The sequence below is a fragment of the Stegostoma tigrinum genome, chromosome 5 (genome assembly GCF_030684315.1).
Source record: "Stegostoma tigrinum isolate sSteTig4 chromosome 5, sSteTig4.hap1, whole genome shotgun sequence".
Lineage (NCBI taxonomy): Eukaryota > Metazoa > Chordata > Chondrichthyes > Orectolobiformes > Stegostomatidae > Stegostoma > Stegostoma tigrinum.
In genome coordinates, this window is record NC_081358.1 from 9,829,152 (window position 1) to 9,848,560 (window position 19,409).

Below are 19,409 nucleotides of genomic sequence, written 5' to 3' on the forward strand. Positions count from 1 at the left end.
CACAGCATGGTGGACACCGGGTCACCAAATAAATTTAAGGAGAAGACAGACAGATTTTTAATTTCTAACGGGTTTAAGGGTTATTGGGAGCAGGCGGGAAAGTGGATTTGATGCTGAGATCAGATCAGTCAAGATTGTATTGAATGGTGGAGCAGGCTCAAGAGACTGAATTGCCTACGCCTGCTAAATGTTCTTATGCTCCGATTACCATAATGACTACACTACAAGGATATTTTATAGGCTGGGGAGTGTTATGCGACTTTCTGAAGTTGTGAAAAGCACAGTATTAAAACAAAATTGTCTTTGTAATTTAATGTATATCTTCAGATGATGTGCAAATAACAGTCTTCTTCAAACCTCTTTTAGAATCAAAGCTACAACAAAAAACACAATGGCACTAGCGTGGGCTCAAGAATCACCTTGCCACAGTTCAGATAAAATTTGGCCGAAGGTCAATACTTTTAACATCTCTGCTCGACCTTTACAAAATGAAGCACATATTTGTCATGCATCTTCATAGTCACTGCGCTGTAATATAATAAATCTCTGCTGCACTACTTTATTCTTACAGGAACTTGTTTCAATGCTTGAGCAGCAGCTGATGTCAGTGCGGTGCATCTGCAAATCTAAGAGATTTTTGGAACACAATTTTGGATCTGATATTAAAGGTTCACTCTATCATTTTGAAATTCTCTATAGGTTCTGAATTGTGACAAAGATATTCTACAGGCTCAAAGAGGGTGCTTAAACCAACAAATAAAACATTTGGAGGTGCTAATGAGGAGCAAACTGGCCTTATCCTGTTTCTCAGAATATTCTAAATAAAACAACTATTACTAAAAATGCAATGAATTACTGTAAAACATTACTTCAATTTTGTTAATGAACATGGTAGTCATTTTGCATCTGCTGTTTCTGTCTCCTCTTCCTATTCCCCTTTTACATTTCCTCATCTCTTCGTTTTCACATCATTTTGCTACTCTCTCAGCGTACTCTTCTCCTCTATCACTTTGTTCCTATGTTTCTGTTGCTCAAGCTCTCACCTCCTTCCACCCGAGTTCAATTTTGTTTCATCTCACTTTTCTATTTCTCTTTCTATCCTCTGCCCTTCCCTCCTCTACCCTCAACGTTTCTCCACCATTTTTGGAATGTCAATATGTTGATGAAAAACAGTATTGAGAATATTGTTGCACGATTCAATCACCACCTTCACATGCTCATCCTGTGTAATTCACAAGAACAAATGGATTTTTTTCTTTAAATCTGAGAAACTATTGTGAAAAGAACTGTTTGAATTGACTTACATCTTTTATAACACGAGCACCGCAAGGGTCCTTCAGATTCACTGCTATACTCTGAAAAAATAGAGCACATTACTTAAAACACATTATGTGAAACAGTCATTGCACATGCAAATTGAATTTTTTTACATTCATTTCTAGGATGTGGGCATTGCTGGCTGGTCAATATTTATTGACTGTCCCTAGTTGCTCTTGAAAAGATGGTAGTGAGCTGCCTTCTTGACCACTGCATCCACATGCTGTAGATTGACGTGCAATGCCCTTAAGGACAGAATTCCAGGATTTTGACCCAGTAACACTGAAGGAACGTGATTTATTTTCATGTTGGAATGGTAAGTGGCTTGGAGGGGAATTTGTAAGTGTTGGTGTTCTCATATCTGCTGCCCTTGTACTTCTAGATGGAGGCATTCATGAGTTTGGAAGTTGTGGATCTTTGGAGAATTTCTGCAGTGCACCTTGCAGACAGTACACTACAATACACGGCTGCTTTTGAGCATTGGTGGTGTTGGGAGTGGATGCTTGGGGATGCGATGCCAATCAAGCGGGGTCTGCTTTGTACTATATGGTGTCCAGCTTCTTGCGTGCTGTTGGAGACAGACCCATCTAGGCAAGTGGAGAGTACTCCATCACACTCCTGACTTGCACGTTACAGATGGTGGGGAGCCTTTGGGAAGTCAGCAGGTAAATTACTCACTAAACATTCCTAGCCACTGACCCGGTCTTGTTCCCACTGAGATTATCTGACAAGTCCAGTTGAGTCTCTGGTCAAAGGTAACCCCAACAATGTTGATAGTGGGGAATTCAGTGATGGTAACACCATTCAATGTCAAGGGACAGTGGTTAGACTTTCTCCAAAATCAGATAGTCCTTGCCTGACATTTGTGCAGCACAAATGTTACTTGGCACTTGCCAGCCCGAGACTGGATATTGTCCAGATCTTGTTGCATTTGAAAATGGACTTCAGTATCTGAGGAGCCATGAATGGTGAATGTTGAGCAATCATTGACAAACATCCCCACTTTTGACCTTATGATAGGCAGAAGGTCCTTTTTTAAGTAAGGATCAAGGCAAAAGATGGAAAATTATAGGCTGATTAGCCTAACCTTGGTAGTTGGTAAAATTCTAGAATCCATTGTTAAGGATAAGATTTCTAAATTCCTGGAAGTGCAGGTTCAAATTAGAACAAGTCAGCATGGATTTAGTTAGGGGAGGTCGTGCCTGACAAACTTGTTAGAATTCTTTGAAGAGGTAACAAGTATGTTCAACCAGGGAAACCCAGTAGATGTTATCTATCTAGACTTCCAAAAGCCTTTGATATGGTGCCTCACGGGAGGCTGCTGAGCAAGGTGAGGGCCCATGGTGTTCGAGGTGAGCTACAGGCTTGGATTGAGGATTGGCTGTCTGACAGAAGGCAGACAGTTGGGATAAAAGGCTCTTTTTCAGAATGGCAACCGGTGACGAGTGGTGTCCCGCAGGGTTCAGTGTTGGGGCTGCAGCTGTTCACTTTATATATTAATGATCTGGATGAAGGGACTGGGGGCATTCTAGTGAAGTTTGCCGATGATATGAAGATAGGTGGACAGGCAGGTAGTACTGAGGAGGTGGGGAAGCTGCAGAAAGATTTAGACAGTTTAAGAGAGTGGTCCAGGAAATGGCTGTTGAAATTCAATCTGAGCAAATGTAAGGTTTTGCACTTTGGAAAAAAGAAAACAGGCATGGACTATTTTCTAAATGGTGAAAAAATTCGAAGAGCAGAAGTACAAAGGGATCTGGGAATGTTGGTCCAGGATTCTCTAAAACTTAACTTGCAGGTAGAGTCCATGATTAAGAAAGTGAATGTAATGTTGTCGTTTATCTCAAGAGGATTGGAATATAAAAGCAGCGATGTGCTGAGACTTTATAAAGCTCTAGATAGGCCCCATTTAGAATACTGTGTCCAATTTTGGGCCCCACACCTCAGGAAGGACATACTAGCCCTGGACCATGTCCAGCGGAGATTCACACGGATGATCCCTGGAATGGTAGGTTTAACGTATGATGAACGGCTAAGGATCCTGGGATTGTACTCATTAGAGTTTAGAAGGTTGAGGGGAGATCTATTAGAAACTTACAAGATAATGTATGGCTTAGAAGGGGTGGATGCTGGGAAGTTGTTTCTGTTAGGCGGGGAGACTAGGACCCGTGGGCACAGCCTTAAAATTAGAGGGGGTAAATTTAAAACGGAAATGAGACAACATTTCTTCAGTCAGAGTGTGGTGGGCTTGTGGAATTCATTGCCACAGAGTGCAGCGGAGGCCGGGACGTTAGATGCCTTCAAGGCAGGGATGGCAAATTCTTGATCTCACAAGGAATCAAGGGCTACGGGACAGTGCAGGGAAATGGAGTTGAAATGCCCATCAGCCATGATTTAAATGGCGGAGTGGACTTGATGGACTGAATGGCCTTACTTCCACTCCTACGTCTTATGGTCATTGATGAAGCAGCTGAAGATGGTTGCACCTAGGACACTACCGCAAGGAACTCCGGCATGAGATGACTGAGCTCCAAATGACCCCAACCAGTGGAACATTTTCCCTCGGTACACATTGATTCCAGGTTTGCTAGGGCTCCTTGATGCTACACTCGGTCAAATGCAGCCTTGATATCAAGGGCTGGCACTCTCACCTCACCTCTGGGATTCAACACTTTTGTCTACATTTGAACAAAGGCTGGAATGAGCTTCAGAGTTGAGTGGCCCTAGTGGAACCCAAATTGGATGTCACTGTGCAGGTTACTGCTGAGAATGTTCTGCTTGATAGCCTGTTGAGGACTGTTCCATCACTTTACTGATGATGATGGAGAGTAGACTGATGGGGAGGTAATTGAATGGGTTGAATTTATCCTACCTTTTGCACAGGATATACCCAAGCAATTTTCCACATTGTTGGGTAAATGCCAGTGTTATAACTGTACCAAAATATCTAGGGTTAAGGAGTGGCAAGTTCTGGAGTCTAAGTCTTCAGTACTATTGTCAGGGCCCATAGCCTTTGCACTAACTAATGCTTTCAACCATTTTTTGATATTACATGGAGTGAACTGAATTGGCTGAACACTAGTATCTGTGATGCTGGGGGCCACTGGAGGATGCCAAGATGGATCATCTACTTGGCACTTCTGGCTGAAAACTGCTGTAAATGCTTCAGCCTTTTGTACCAATAAGGTGGACTTTTCCATCATTGAGGATGGGGGTAATTGTGGAGCCTCCACCTCCAGTGAGTTGTCCACCATCATTCACGACTAGACTGCAGAGCTTAGATCTGATCCATTGGTGGGGGAGAATCATTTAGCTCTGTCTATTACTTGCTGCTTTTGTTATCTGGCTTACAAGTAGTCCTGTTTGGTAGGCTCATCAGGTTGACACTCCATTTTTTTAGGTATGCCTAGTGCTGCTCCTGCAATGACCTCCTGCACTCGCGATTGAATCAGGGTTGATCCCTTGCTTTGATTGCGATGGCAGTGGTTGAGCGGGGAATATCCCAGGCCATGTGGTTGCAGATTGCGCTGGAGTACGATTCTGCTGCTATTCAAGATCCACAGCGTGTCATTGATGCCCAGTCTTGAGTTGCTAGATCTGTTCAAGTCTGTCCTAATTAGCACAGCATAAGTGCTACACCACATGATGGTATTCTTAATGTGAAGTTAGGGCTTTGTTTCCACAAGGACTGAGTGGTGGTCATTGCGACAGTACTGTCATAGATATATGCATCTGCAGCTGGGAGACTGATAAGGATGAGGTCAAGTATGATTTCTCCCTCTTGTTGTTCGCTCACCACAAACTGCAGATCCAGTCTAGCAGCTATATCCTTTAGCTCAATCAGTAGTGCTGCTACAAACCTACTGTTCATGGTGGACACTGAAATCTACCACCCAGAGTCTATTTTGCACCCTTGGCACCTCAGTGCTTCCTCAAAGTGTTTTTTTAACATTCTCTAATACTCATTCATCAGCAGGAGGACAATACGTAGTAATCAGCAGGGTGTTTCCTTGCCCACATTTAATCTGAAGACATGAAAATTCTTGGGGTCCAGACTCAATGTTGAGGACTCCCAGGGATACTACCTCTCAACTGTATACCACTGTGCCGCCACGTCTGCTGGGTCTGTCCTGTCCCGACTGGTGGTGTACAAGATATTATCAGCAAAGTTTGAATCCATAAGTATAATTATCTCAGGCTGTTGCTTGATGGCCTGAGAGGCAGCTCTCCCAATTTTGGCACTAACCCCCAGATGTTCATGAGGAGGACTAAATTAGGCAAACATGGCTGCTAAGAGGCCTTACAGCTGCTCTGTAGCCTTACTAATCTTCATCAGCCAAATGATAAAGCCCACATTAATCATCAAATAACAACATTCTTTAAATAAAAAGTAGCCTACCATTTTCTCATCACTGCATCAAACAAAAATGAGATGTGCCAAAAAAAACTGAAGTTAGAGCCCCATTTGACCTACAGAGCTGAATTTAGATCAGATTCAGCTGTAGCAGTTCTAACTGAACTCCAACTTTTTCCAAGTGTAACTTAATTGACCAGCAAGAGATTAGACACTGATTTTACAATTGTTTACATAACAAAGGTTTGTTCACAATATTGGAGTTATTGGCTACCAACATTACAAAAGGTTCAGCTGTCAATATGGCCATGGTACTGGCACAATAAGCTGAAAGGTCTCCTACTCTTTTAAAGTGAAATGAAAGCTCACTCTCCACTGTTTCTATCAAACACTTCCAGGCCGGGCAGAGACACCTCAGACTTCGGTACAAAATAAAGCGCTCTCTTCAACATCCCCAAGCAAACACTCCCAGGACAGGTACAGCCCGTGGTTAGACACAAAGTAAAGATTCCTCTACTCTTTTGAGCCAAAGTAAAGTTTTCTCTACTCTTCTAAGCAGAAAGCCATGCTCATTTTATACTGTCCCGATTAATCACTACCAGGACAAGCATTGCATAGGGTTAGACACCAAGTATAGTTCCCTCTACTCTTTTAAACTGAAGGCAAATATTCCTTGACAACGTCACGTTCAAACACTCCCAGAATAGGTAGCATTGGGTTAGATACTGCATCATTCTATGAGTCCATTGTTGTAATAATTTCTAGGAATGCTATAAAAATATAGATGCCATTGTTACAAAGTCCATGATTTTAGTCTAACTGCAGTTCCTTTGAATACAGACATCTAAATTAAACAATTTAAAATATAATTGCTCTAATCTGGAAAAACTGAGACCAATTATAGAATCATAAAATTATCCAATAGGAGACCATTCAGCCCATCATGCCTGTACCAGTTCCCGGAAAAGCTACCCAGCTAGTCCTATTCTCAAGCCCTGTCTCTAATAGCCCTCTAAAATTCATAACTTTTAAAATATATATCCAGCTGTCTTTTGAAACCTCCTGTGGAATCCACCTCGACAACTTTCCCAGGCAGGGCATTCCACATCCAAACTGTCTCAGTAAAGAATCTTCTCTCCATCTCATTTCTAGCTCTCTTGCAGACAATCTTGAAAGTGTGACTCCCTAGTTACTGACCTACCAACCAGTAGAAACAGAATATCCTACTTTATCCTCTCAAAAATTGTTCATAATTTTGAACTCCTCAGTGAGGTCACCTCTTATCCTCCTTGAAGCAAAGAAAATTAAGCCCATTTTCTCGAATCTTTCCTTGCATTTAAAATCTCTCATTCTTGGTATCGTTCTAGAAAATCTCCTTTGCACGGTCTCCAGGGCTTTAACATCTTTCCTTAAATAAGGTGTTCAGAATTGAACACAATATTCAAAATGTGGTCTGAGCAATGCTTTGTAGCAATGTGGCATCACTTCTCTGCTATTACACTCTATCTATTATAAACCTAGGGATCCTATAAGCCTTTTTAAGAATCCTTTCAATTTGACTAGTCACTTTCAGAGAATTATGCACTTGATCCTAAAGATCGCTCTACTACGGTACTCTCCTCAAAGTTGCACCATTGAGCCTGTATTCTCCCTATGCTTCTTCAAACAAAATGCATTATCTCACGTTTCACTGTATTGAAATTTATCTGTCAGGTGTCTGCCCATTTGGCCAATTTGTCAACATCTCTCTGAAGTCATTCAGCAAATCTTCACAATTCACTATTCTCCCTAGCTTAGAATAATCCACAGATTCAGAGATTTTATCCTCAACACCCAACTCAAAATTGTTTATTTAAATCAGTTGATGCAAGGGTCCCAACACTGATCCCTGGGAACACCACTTTCACCTCATCTCCAATCTGAGAAATGCTCACCTATACCTAGCCCCGGTTTTCTATCTTTTAGCCAACTTTTAATCCATACTGCCAAGGACCTATCAACCCCAAACACTCCTAATTTGCTGATCAACCTGCCATGTGGCACTGTATCAAATACTTTTTGAAAGTCCAAATATGCAACATCAACTACCTGCATTACCTCATAATGGGATTTTAAAAATTTGCATATTTAAAGTTATTTAAAAATCCATTTTGCCCTACCAATAGAACCAATTCATATCTGATGGCTTACATAATCAACGGGCACTGACTTTAAATGTTAACTGCATTTCTCTCCACAGGCAGAGTCAGACCTGCAGAGTATTTTCAACATTTTCTGAATCTCTTTCTGATTTCTAGCATCTATAGTGCGTTGCATTTTTAAATAACAACACATGGACATTGATTTGACAATCTCACTACCTAATATCCACTACTTAATATCTTAAAATTCTGTAGTAACGTTTTTGAAAGATAGTCAACCCAAATGTAGGAAAAAAATATTTTGCTAGTAAACTTTCTAGTTGGCAATGAATGTTTCAGAAAGTTCCTGTGGTCACTGCACTTAGAAATTACTACATGTTAGCAATGCAAAAATTGCATTGAAGAAATCTTAAAATATAAAATGGTGTACAATAAGTCAAATGCTGCCAACAAACAATGATTTCAATGACACTGTAAGAATGATCCCCTGCAGCCACAACTTCACAAACCTCAGGCATCCTCACTCAAACTGAGTCCTGCTCAGCCATCACCCATTTGCTCACTCTCCTACACTGGCTCATTTATACACAATGCCTCAGTTTTAAGATTCTCATTCTTGTTTTGAAATCCCTCCACGTAATCTTTCCTTCAACACAGACTATAATCTCCTCTGGCCCTACAACAGTCCGCGATTTCAGTGTCCTTCCAGTTCCAGACTCCTATATTTCTGTTATGTTAAGTACCATCACCACTTGGCATGCATCCAGCTACCAAGTTCCTAAGCTCTCTAGCATTCTCTCTCTAGACTTCTCTATCCTCCTGTAAATTTCAAATGACATGTTTGTAATGTTAGTCAGCTAGTAATCCTGAGACAGAGGTTAAGTGTAATTTTAAAATAATTAATTAATTTAGAAAGACAGAAAAATAAAATTAAAGATCATAAAGATTAAGATAATAGCAGAGCAAATCTGAGGGGTCAACAGGCCTACTTCTGCTCCTATATCGCACATGAAGATGCTCCTTAAGCCAGTCTTAACGATCAAAGTTTAGTCATCTGTCTAATGCTCCATGATGTGGCACAGAATTAAATTTTTGTTTATAAAGCCACTGCAAAAAAATGCTGGGACACTTCAACTATGCCAGAGGCTGTAAATAAATACAACTGGCTGTTATTTTGCGGTGCTAATATAGGTCATGGGGGTTAGTGAGCACAGTTTTTGCAGTAATTGCCAGTACCTTGCAACCCTTTGTTTACATTTTTTAAAATCTTGTGTTGAAGGAAGGTAAAACTAACGGTAAAGTCACTATATTCCCAGAGGACCATAAGGCTGTTCTCTCATTACAGAGAGAAATGACCAGTAGTGACTGGGTCACCACATCTCTCTTGGGGAGGAGGAGGAGGTTCGTAAGAAGGGTCCTTCAGCCAGCACAGGAATTGAACCCATGCTGTTGGCATCACATTACATTGCAAACCGATCTTCCAGCCAACTAAGCTAACTATCCCCAGTGCGGAGGAAGAACACAACTATTATAATTATTTCAGCCCCACCTTTTTATTTCGATTTACACTAAGGAAGTAGGCACTTTCTGTTCCCACAAATGGTGGGCCCCAGGCTCGAGTGTCATCACCAGCACCTGAAACCAAGGAAATTAATTAACATGATTAATTGATTCTTTTATTAAAAGTTTAAGCTCTTTTTCCCTTTGTAACAATTACAGAGAAAATTAAATACAAATCTGTGAAGCAAGGTCATCCACTACTCATGATGACATCAATCTTACAGCAAAAAGCTTTCCTCTTTCTTCAGGTCAGTAAACCTGACCATTTCTTAAGGGTATGCCAAAATCTCTGATTAAGGAATTCTTAAGAATACACTTAGAATGACCAGAAGGTCAAACAAGCCATTAAACAGGAAAGTTGACGTTTCGGGTCCTCTGCTCCTCTGATGCTGCTTGACCCACTGTGTTCTTCCAGCTCCATACTGTGTTATCTATGCATTTAGACAAGTTGTGAATAGCTGGACAATAGCCATCCAAACCCACAGCAAAGGAAGGGAAGCAAACAACAAGATAAAAACAAATCATCCAAAAGAAAACATAAAACGAAACAGAATTAAAGCTAAGATATTGAAATCAACGCAAGACTCCAGAAGGCTATAGAGCATCAATTGGAAAGATAAGGTGCTACTCCTGGATTTGGCTTTGATAGCTCAAATACACTGTAGCCAGCCATGGATAGAAAGGTCAGAGTGGGGCCAAGGCAGAGAGTTGAGATGACAAGAAAGAAGTTCGGGTCAGGCTTACAAAGTGAACAGAGATGTTCTGGAGAGCAGCCACTCAGTCTGTGTACAGTCTCCCCAATGTGGATAAGACCATGTTTTGAACATAAAAGTGAAGTAAATTGAAGGATGGGCACATAAATCAGTGTTTCAGCTAGAAGGAATGTTTGAGGCCTTGGATAATGAAGGAGGAGGAGGTTAAAAAGGCAAGTGACTGAGGAGTAGACCCGAATGTCACAGTGCGAACAGTCCCCTCAACGTGGTGAAATAGGACTACAGAAGATACATTTGGTGATGGCATGGGATTAGAAATGGAAGAAAGGACACAGGGTGATCTATTATACAGAGAGTATGGTGGGTAAAAGAGGAGGGCAAGGTGAACCGTACTGTGGCTCTGAGAGGGAGGAGAAGCCATACAAGCAGAAATGCATGGCATCAATCAGACAGGAGCAAGGTTTTGTTAGTCCATGCCTATTCTGATTTCAGATATCCCACATCTGCGGTATTTGGATATTATATTTCCACTTTTGGTAATGGCCATTGATAAATAACCTACCTTAGGCACCAGGGAAAACCCTCCTGTACTTTATTTGAATAGCACTATGAGACCATTTATCCCCAGCTGAAAGACAGCTGGCTGTGACTTAGTCTCATCAAAAATACAGCATCTCAAACAATGTGGCACTCCATCAGTACTGCATTGAAGCAGCAGCCTAGTTTTAGTGCTCACACCTTACTTAAGCCTTTTGAAGCAAAGGCAAGAGTGCTATTATCTAACAAGAAGACAATAAAAATGATCTTCATAGGATCTTAGCTCCCCAAAGAACTGCTAATGTAATATCTTTATAGAAACAACGAAGCTAACAAAGAAAACAGGTAACCACAAGTTAGTTAGTTTACCATCAGTTATTGGGAAAATGTTAGTCTATTATAAAGGATGCAATTGCAGAGCATTTAGAAATGCAAATATGATCAACCAGGACAAGCATGGTTTCATGAAAGGAAAATCTTGCCTGACAAGTTTACCAGAATTATTTGAGGAGGCAACAAACTAGATAGATAATGGGGAAATAGTGGAATTAGTATATTTGGAATTTCAGCAGATGTTTAATAATGTACCACACATAAGGCTACTTAATAAGAAAAGAGCTCATTCTGTTGGAGGTAATGTACTGACATGAATAGAAGGCTGACTCATAAACAAAAGACTGATTTCAGATGTGGGGGCGTTTTCAGAATGGCAACATGCAACAAATGGAGTGTCAATGGAATCAGTGTTAGAGCCACAATTATTTACCAGAAACATTACTGACTTGGATGAAGAAAGTGAATGTACTATAGCCAAACTTATAGATGACATAAAAGTAGTGGTGAAGATGACATAAGGAGTCTGCAGAGATATATAAAGACATTAAGTAAGTGGCAATAAACTTGGAGGATGAAATATAATGTGTGGAATTGCAAGCTTAGGCACTTTGGCGGGAGGAATAGAACGGCTGAAAATTATTTTAAATGGAGAATGACTGCAGAAAGCTACAGAGGAGAGATTTGGAAGTCCTCGCCTACAAATCACAAAAAGCCAGCGTCCGAGTTCAGCAGGTAATAAGACGACAAATGAAATGCTGACCTTTATTTCAAAAGGAATGGAATATAAAATAGAGAGGTTTTTGGTAAAACTATACAAGGCACTAGTCAGATCACAGCTGGAATACTGTGAAAAGTTTTGGGACCCTTATCTAATGGATGTTATACTGGCATCGGAGGTATTCCAGAGAAGGTTCACCAGGTTGATACCAGGTATGGAGATATTGTCCTATGAGGAAATGTTGAGCAGACTAGGCCCGTACACTGGAATATAGAAGAAAGAGAAGCAACATTACTGAAACAGACCAGATCCCTACAGAACCTGACAGGGTAGGTACAGGCAGGTTGTTACCCCTTGTGAGGGGATCTAGGGCAAGAGGGAATATTGTAAGAAAAGCAATTTCATATTCAAAACAGAGGCATGGAGGAATTTCTCCTCCCAGAGGGTTGTGAATCTGTAGAAGTCTTTATCATAGGGGACAGTTAAGGCTGGGTCAGTTAGTATTTTCAAGGTTGAGAAAGATAGATTTTTAATCCATAAGGAAATCAAGGGTTATGGGGCAAAGACAGGAAAGTGGAGTTGAGGATTATGAGATCAGCCACGACATCAGTGAATAGCACACCAGGCTCAAAAGGCTGAATGGCCAACTTTTGCTCCCAGTCTTATGGTCTTAAAGTCCAATCATAAGACCATTATCAATCCTGTTTCATAGGTACGTCCTGCTAAAAGCAAACATTCTCCAATAAAATTCAATCAAATCAACTTACCTGGTCTTTCTACTTTGATGATTTCTGCACCCAGGTCTCCCAAGATCATTGTGGCAAAGGGTCCGGCTAACACCCTGTAAATGAAGAATGGAAACACCAACTACATTTTCCACATTAAATTCCAACTTAAAGTTATGATATTATCCACTTGAAATCGAATTTACCTTGTGAGATCTAGGATTTTAACTCCATCCAATGGTTTCACATTTCCTGAAAATAGATGCAAAAAATATTAGAACTCATTACCAAAGTATCATAAATTCAATATCTTGTCACGTGGGAGAAGTTATACAGGAACATAAACTTTGTTCCAAACTGGAAAGCCAGTTGGAGGAGGATATCATTGGAGCAAATCTTTATTCAGTCCTATTTTATTTAGAGTGAAATATTAAACACATACACCTCTTAACTTAATCACAACACACTTGTACAGCAACTTTACTAATTCCCATTGTTACCTCATAGGACTGGTCCAACGAATATGATTCACATCATACTGTAAAAACGTAGAATACATTATGGCTACACCTCCTGTCTTGCAGAACAGAAGTTTTCAAAACTCCCACTTTAACACATAAGATTAGAGAGTTATGACCAATTTTAATACCATCCCTATCTAAATGGCTGTTTATTCATCACCATAATGGGACCTGCTGCAGCATAAGCCCTCCAAAATGATCTTGCAAGTAAAAAGGATGAAACCAGACAGACAATTGCAATCAATCAAGGCATTAGAAATGAAAATGGCAAACTCAGCCTTGTCTACCCTGCAAAGTCCACTTCACTATCATTTTGGGAGGGGTGTGCCAAAACTGGGAGACTGTCCCATACAGTAGTCAAGCAAGAGCAGGTATAGTCGTACTCATGGAATCATAACTTATGGACTATGTCCCAGCCATCATGACCAACATTTAAAGGTGTGCCTTGACTCGCTGATCTACCAGATGTGGCTGTACAATGGTGTACATGGAGTGCTCTCCAAGTCTTCAACATTGACTGTCAGCCCAACGCAGTCTCAGTTACATATCACGAATTAGTCACTGAAATTCACCAAGTCTTCTTAAAAGCCTTCAGGTCTGTGACTACTACCAACTATAAAGGATAAGGCCAGACAGTTTACCGATACACCCTCACTGCCAGGATTCCCTCTAAATTGCACACAATCCCTAAGACATGAATCCCGACTCCGTCAGCATTGCCAGATAAGAATCCTGACACACCCTACTGAACTGGACGGGGGAGTACCTTTACCTTCAACAGTTCAAGTTGGCCCACCACCTTATCGAAGGCAAATAGAGACAATCAAACGCCGACCTTGAAGGTAATGCCACAAAGCCCTAACACCGCAACCTACCAACATCAACAACCAACTTTGAAAAGGACCAGGTGAACGAACCATTCAAAATAATTTATAGGATTTCAGGTGTCTAAGCAATCAGATATACAGGCCCCTTCAGATTCATTTTTAATGATGGAAAAGAGTTGTAAAAGCAGCAAGCTTGGAAGACATGAGAGAGGAAAGACATTTTCCAGATCTTCAAAAAAAATACTGATTACAAGAAGTTTAACATTGCCTTTGCTGGAAATGAGATCAGTGAACTGATAGAAAGGCACACAAGTTCAGCCTCATTTCTCCTTTAAATCAAACACTATAAAAGGGAAGCTGCAAATGTTGACTTCTCTTTAGATTCACATTTTGGACTCTCAGCTCACAGGTCTACAGCTTTACTCCACAATACTAGAATCCACCTCATTAATCCTATCAAAGACATGTTAGCATTGAAATTGAATCAGTGATAATGGGAACTGCAGATGCTGGAGAATCCAAGATAATAAAATGTGAGGCTGGATGAACACAGCAGGCCAAGCAGCATCTCAGGAGCACAAAAGCTGACGTTTCGGGCCTAGACCCTTCATCAGAGAGGGGGATGGGGAGAGGGTTCTGGAATAAATAGGGAGAGAGAGGGAGGCGGACCGAAGATGGAGAGAAAAGAAGATAGGTAGAGAGGAGAGTATAGGTGGGGAGGTAGGGAGGGGATAGGTCAGTCCAGGGAAGACGGACAGGTCAAGGAGGTGGGATGAGGTTAGTAGGTAGGAGATGGAGGTGCAGCTTGGGGTGGGAGGAAGGGATGGGTGAGAGGAAGAAAAGGTTAGGGAGGCAGAGACAGGTTGGACTGGTTTTGGGATGCAGTGGGTGGAGGGGAAGAGCTGGGCTGGTTGTTTGGTGCAGTGGGGGGAGGGGACGAACTGGGCTGGTTTTGGGATGCGGTGGGGGAAGGGGAGATTTTGAAGCTGGTGAAGTCCACATTGATACCATTGGGCTGCAGGGTTCCCAAGCAGAATATGAGTTGCTGTTCCTGCAACCTTCGGGTGGCATCATTGTGGCACTGCAGGAGGCCCATGATGGACATGGCATCTAAAGAATGGGAGGGGGAGTGGAAATGGTTTGCGACTGGGAGGTGCAGTTGGGAGGAGGTGTATTCTAGGTAGCTGTGGGAGTCGGTGGGCTTGAAATGGACATCAGTTACAAGCTGGTTGCCTGAGATGGAGACTGAGAGGTCCAGGAAGGTGAGGGATGTGCTGGAGATGGCCCAGGTGAACTGAAGGTTGGGGTGGAAGGTGTTGGTGAAGTGGATGAACTGTTCGAGCTCCTCTGGGGAGCAAGAGGCGGCGCCGATACAGTCATCAATGTAACGGAGGAAGAGGTGGGGTTTGGGGCCTGTGTAGGTGCGGAAGAGGGAATGTTCCACGTAACCTACAAAGAGGCAGGCATACACCTCCTCCCACACACCCTCCTGCAAAAATTCCATCCCCTATTCCCAATTCCTCCGCCTCCGCCGCACCTGCTCCCACGATGAGGCATTCCACTACCGCACATCCCAGATGTCCAAGTTCTTCAAGGACCACAACTTTCCCCCCACAGTGGTCGAGAACGCCCTTGACCGCGTCTCCCGCATTTCCCGCAACACATCCCTCACACCCCGCCCCCGCCACAATCGCCCAAAGAGGATCCCCCTCATTCTCACACACCACCCCACCAACCTCCGGATACAACGCATCATCATCCGACACTTCCACCATCTACAATCCGACCCCACCACCCAAGACATTTTTCCATCCCCGCCCTTGTCTGCTTTCCGGAGAGACCACTCTCTCCATGACTCCCTTGTTCACTCCACATTGCCGTCCAACCCCACCACACCCGGCACCTTCCCCTGCAACCGCAGGAAATGCTACACTTGCCCCCACACCACCTCCCTCACCCCTATCCCAGGCCCCAAGATGACTTTCCATATTAAGCAAAGGTTCACCTGCACATCTGCCAATGTGGTATACTGCATCCATTGTACCCAGTGTGGCTTCCTCTACATTGGGGAAACCAAGCGGAGGCTTGGGGACCGCTTTGCAGAACACCTCCGCTCAGTTCACAATAAACAACTGCACCTCCCAGTCGCAAACCGTTTCCACTCCCCCTCCCATTCTTTAGATGACATGTCCATCATGGGCCTCCTGCAGTGCCACAATGATGCCACCCGAAGGTTGCAGGAACAGCAACTCATATTCCGCTTGGGAGCCCTGCAGCCCAATGGTGTCAATGTGGACTTCACCAGCTTCAAAATCTCCCCTTCCACCACCGCATCCCAAAACCAGCCCAGTTCGTCCCCTCCGCCCACTGCACCACACAACCAGCCCAGCTCTTCCCCTCCACCTACTGCATCCCAAAACCAGTCCAACCTGTCTCTGCCTCCCTAACCTGTTCTTCCTCTCACCCATCCCTTCCTCCCACCCCAAGCTGCACCTCCATCTCCTACCTACTAACCTCATCCCACCCCCTTGACCTGTCCGTCTTCCCTGGACTGACCTATCCCCTCCCTATCTCCTCACCTATACTCTCCTCTCCACTTATCTTCTTTTCTCTCCATCTTCAGTCCGCCTCCCCCTCTCTCCCTATTTATTCCAGAACCCTCACCCCATCCCCCTCTCTGATGAAGGGTCTAGGCCCGAAACGTCAGCTTTTGTGCTCCTGAGATGCTGCTGGGCCTGCTGTGTTCATCCAGCCTCACATTTTATTATCTAGCATTGAAATTGAAGACCAGTCTGTATTGATTATATCTAGTATTAACTCTGTCCCAGAGGGAAGTTCATCACTAGTTTGAGGATACAGCAACCCTACCAACTTTATATCAATGAAACTTTTGACTCTGAGCAGCAAAGTGCTCATAATAACATCCTGCAATCATCACCACATGACTATGTGAGCTCTAATCTTACTAACTGCCATGTAATACCATATGCATTCTGGGCACATGACATGACAATGTTAAGACCATGAGCTGGTGAAGGAACGAATCAGTAAATGTTATCAGATTTACCTTAGCAACTGCAGAGATGTTTATGCAGCACAGTTAAGAATTTGAAAAGAAAAGCATATTTATGCTTTAGAAAAATGCTGAGAGAAGATTTTGTTGAAGTTAGTTAAAGTTTTATAACAAACTGAATCCCATTCATATGTTTGGGATAGTGTCAAACTGCAACAAGACATTGAGCCAAAGTGCAAAAAGGAGAAACCATTTTTAGATTTGTTTTCCAGATGCTGTTGAGAGAAGGTGGTGACATGATCTGCAGAGGGATTTGATGCTTATTGAGAGCGATAAGCAACAGAATTATGTACAATATTTCTTAGATTTGGAGTTATAATTGCCCTTTTGGATTGAATATGTAACTATGCAATCATGTAAATAATTGTTTTACTGCATATGTTAGTACCTCGTGCAGCAACAGTGGGTAGGAAGTAAAGCCACCTCAAATAAATACAAAGTTCATGAAGAGAAAAGTCACAAGGTTAATGTCTCACTGTTAAGACATAGCAGCATTAAAAGCATCTTAGGTGAAGGATGTTAAAACAAATAGATTTGATAATCTCAGATGAGTTACACTTTAACTTTTGGATTTGTAAGCATTGACTTCTAATTATCAATTATTAGATACTTGTACAGCCAACTTTAATGGATCTCAACCTTTCACTGGACATGTTTCTCCCATGTGTTTAGTAATTCATTCAAACCAGTTCCTATGATGGGTGATTATCTATTTGAACAAACACAGCAAATTAAGGCAAAGACGTAAAATCAATTCTAATTAAATTGCTTCCTTAAAATATAGATGATTTAAGATTCCCTTCACCATAAAAAAATAAAAGTTTTTATTTTGCTCCATCATGAAGCAGTTAATTACTGGCTCTATCATCTAAAGATCAAAGAGTACAAAAATCATTCATTCCTGACCAGAAACCAGATGCACAGGAAACTGTGGTATGTTAATTTATATAATACTTGAGTGGGCTCTGAAAAGTGGAATCATTTTTTGGTGATTGTGCACTCTTGACAGAATGACTAATCTATTGCTATCACTGTAAATAAACTGAAGCAGTGAACACAGCTTTCAATCTCCGAGCAGTCTGCAACAATAAGCATGCAATTTCATATTTTTAGCCTGTTGTTGATCCAAATACTGATGTGTCACTTTGATTTATTGCAGACATTACACCAAAAATCTATTCACCAATAATCTGGCATTGAAACATCTTAAATTACAGTATGTGAATGGCCACACAGTACAGGACAAATAGGAGGCGAAAAAGAAAACTGGCAGGGCCAGTGAAGGATCTAAAAATTGTTAGAGCTGCCAGGGGATTGAGCTCTTCATGTTATGCCTAAGTAAGTTCATAGACCCCCAGTTAGAGAAACCAGTAAGGTTTTGCTGACCCAATTTTGCAGACATGGTAATTGCTAAAACGGAAGGAATTAATATTCCATTTGAAAAAGAGCCATTGCTGTCAGCGAAATCGCTGTATGACAAGGAATTGCAAATATGAAAAGAAAGATGTCCAATAATTAGAAAAACAAAGGTGAGTAGATATTTTCCAACCAGTATAAACATTTGATTGCGCATTATCAATCTGAACGTGAGAATTATTAATGTTAAATCAGTGATACCAATTTGAGTTCAGACAGGCCAGCCATTATTCCTCATCAGAAATACCATCACCCCTATACTTGGGAAGACGAGAAACACATAGAAGTGTTCAGGTTAGATTGGTATTCACATAAATCACATTATCAACCTGTGCAAAACAGAACAACAACAACAGAACAATACAAACAGTAAGGAAAGTCATTGGGCAACTGAATTTCAATCTAAACTACACAAACAACACAAAACTGTGCAACAACTATTCTCAAAAATGGGGATCCTTGGTGAGTTACCCAAGGGTTCTACAATTAAATCAGTATCTGAGCTTCCCAATCATATAAGTTGATTATAGTGCACTTGAATTATATGAAGGATATAGATATTTTAATCAGCCTGTTCAGGCAGGCTATAATGCATATCTAAGGTGGTTGAGATTTGAATTTGGACACTGCCACTGCATAGCAAATTCCTCCAATGCACACAATGGAGCTCTTATTGATTGTCAGCTTGCACTTGATACTTAAAAGAATGCTAAGTGAATGAACTACTTAAGTTGGCTGTGATAAATTATCTAATTGATTAACTTTTATCATCAATTCGTCTCATAGCCTCATAGACAATGTGCACTGTTGACCAAGGGCGAGGTGCTCAGAGGAATATTTATCAGCAACTTCCAATTGATTTCTTCGTGTGGAGGAAGTTGTTTTGTGGTTTGTCAAACATGGATTAATCAATATCCACAGAATGGCCTACACCTCATCAATTTTCTCAATCACAATCTCCTCTGCTCATCCAATCAAATTTCACTTATTCAAGATCTTTTCACATGATTGTGTAAACTAATGGATTAACTTTCTTGCTCTTTGTTATTTACATTCAAAGTTCCTTGTATCTGTGGCAGATAGTCAAGCACAATTGAGCTAGTGAACTGATGACCAGAGCTGTGATTTCTCAGTCAAACTCAGGCTCTCCTCTCACAAGACAGCATTGAAAACT

General features: G+C 41.7%; 1 protein-coding gene across 7 annotated transcripts in view; it reads right to left on the bottom strand.

The window, feature by feature from the left end:
- sugct (succinyl-CoA:glutarate-CoA transferase) overlaps nt 1-19,409 on the bottom strand; it is a 395,299-nt gene that overhangs the window by 355,087 nt on the left and 20,803 nt on the right. For all 7 annotated transcript variants that reach the window (XR_007247336.2, XR_007247337.2, XM_048529015.2 and 4 more), the window contains exons 2-5: nt 12,605-12,650; nt 12,441-12,514; nt 9,359-9,444; nt 1,305-1,355 (exon numbers count right to left, since the gene is read on the bottom strand). Coding sequence is in view for 5 of the 7 variants with exons in the window: in XM_048529015.2 (XP_048384972.1) it covers nt 1,305-1,355; nt 9,359-9,444; nt 12,441-12,514; nt 12,605-12,650 (257 nt within the window). In the remaining 2 variants the exon portion in view is untranslated. The remainder of the gene's footprint in view (nt 1-1,304; nt 1,356-9,358; nt 9,445-12,440; nt 12,515-12,604; nt 12,651-19,409) is intronic.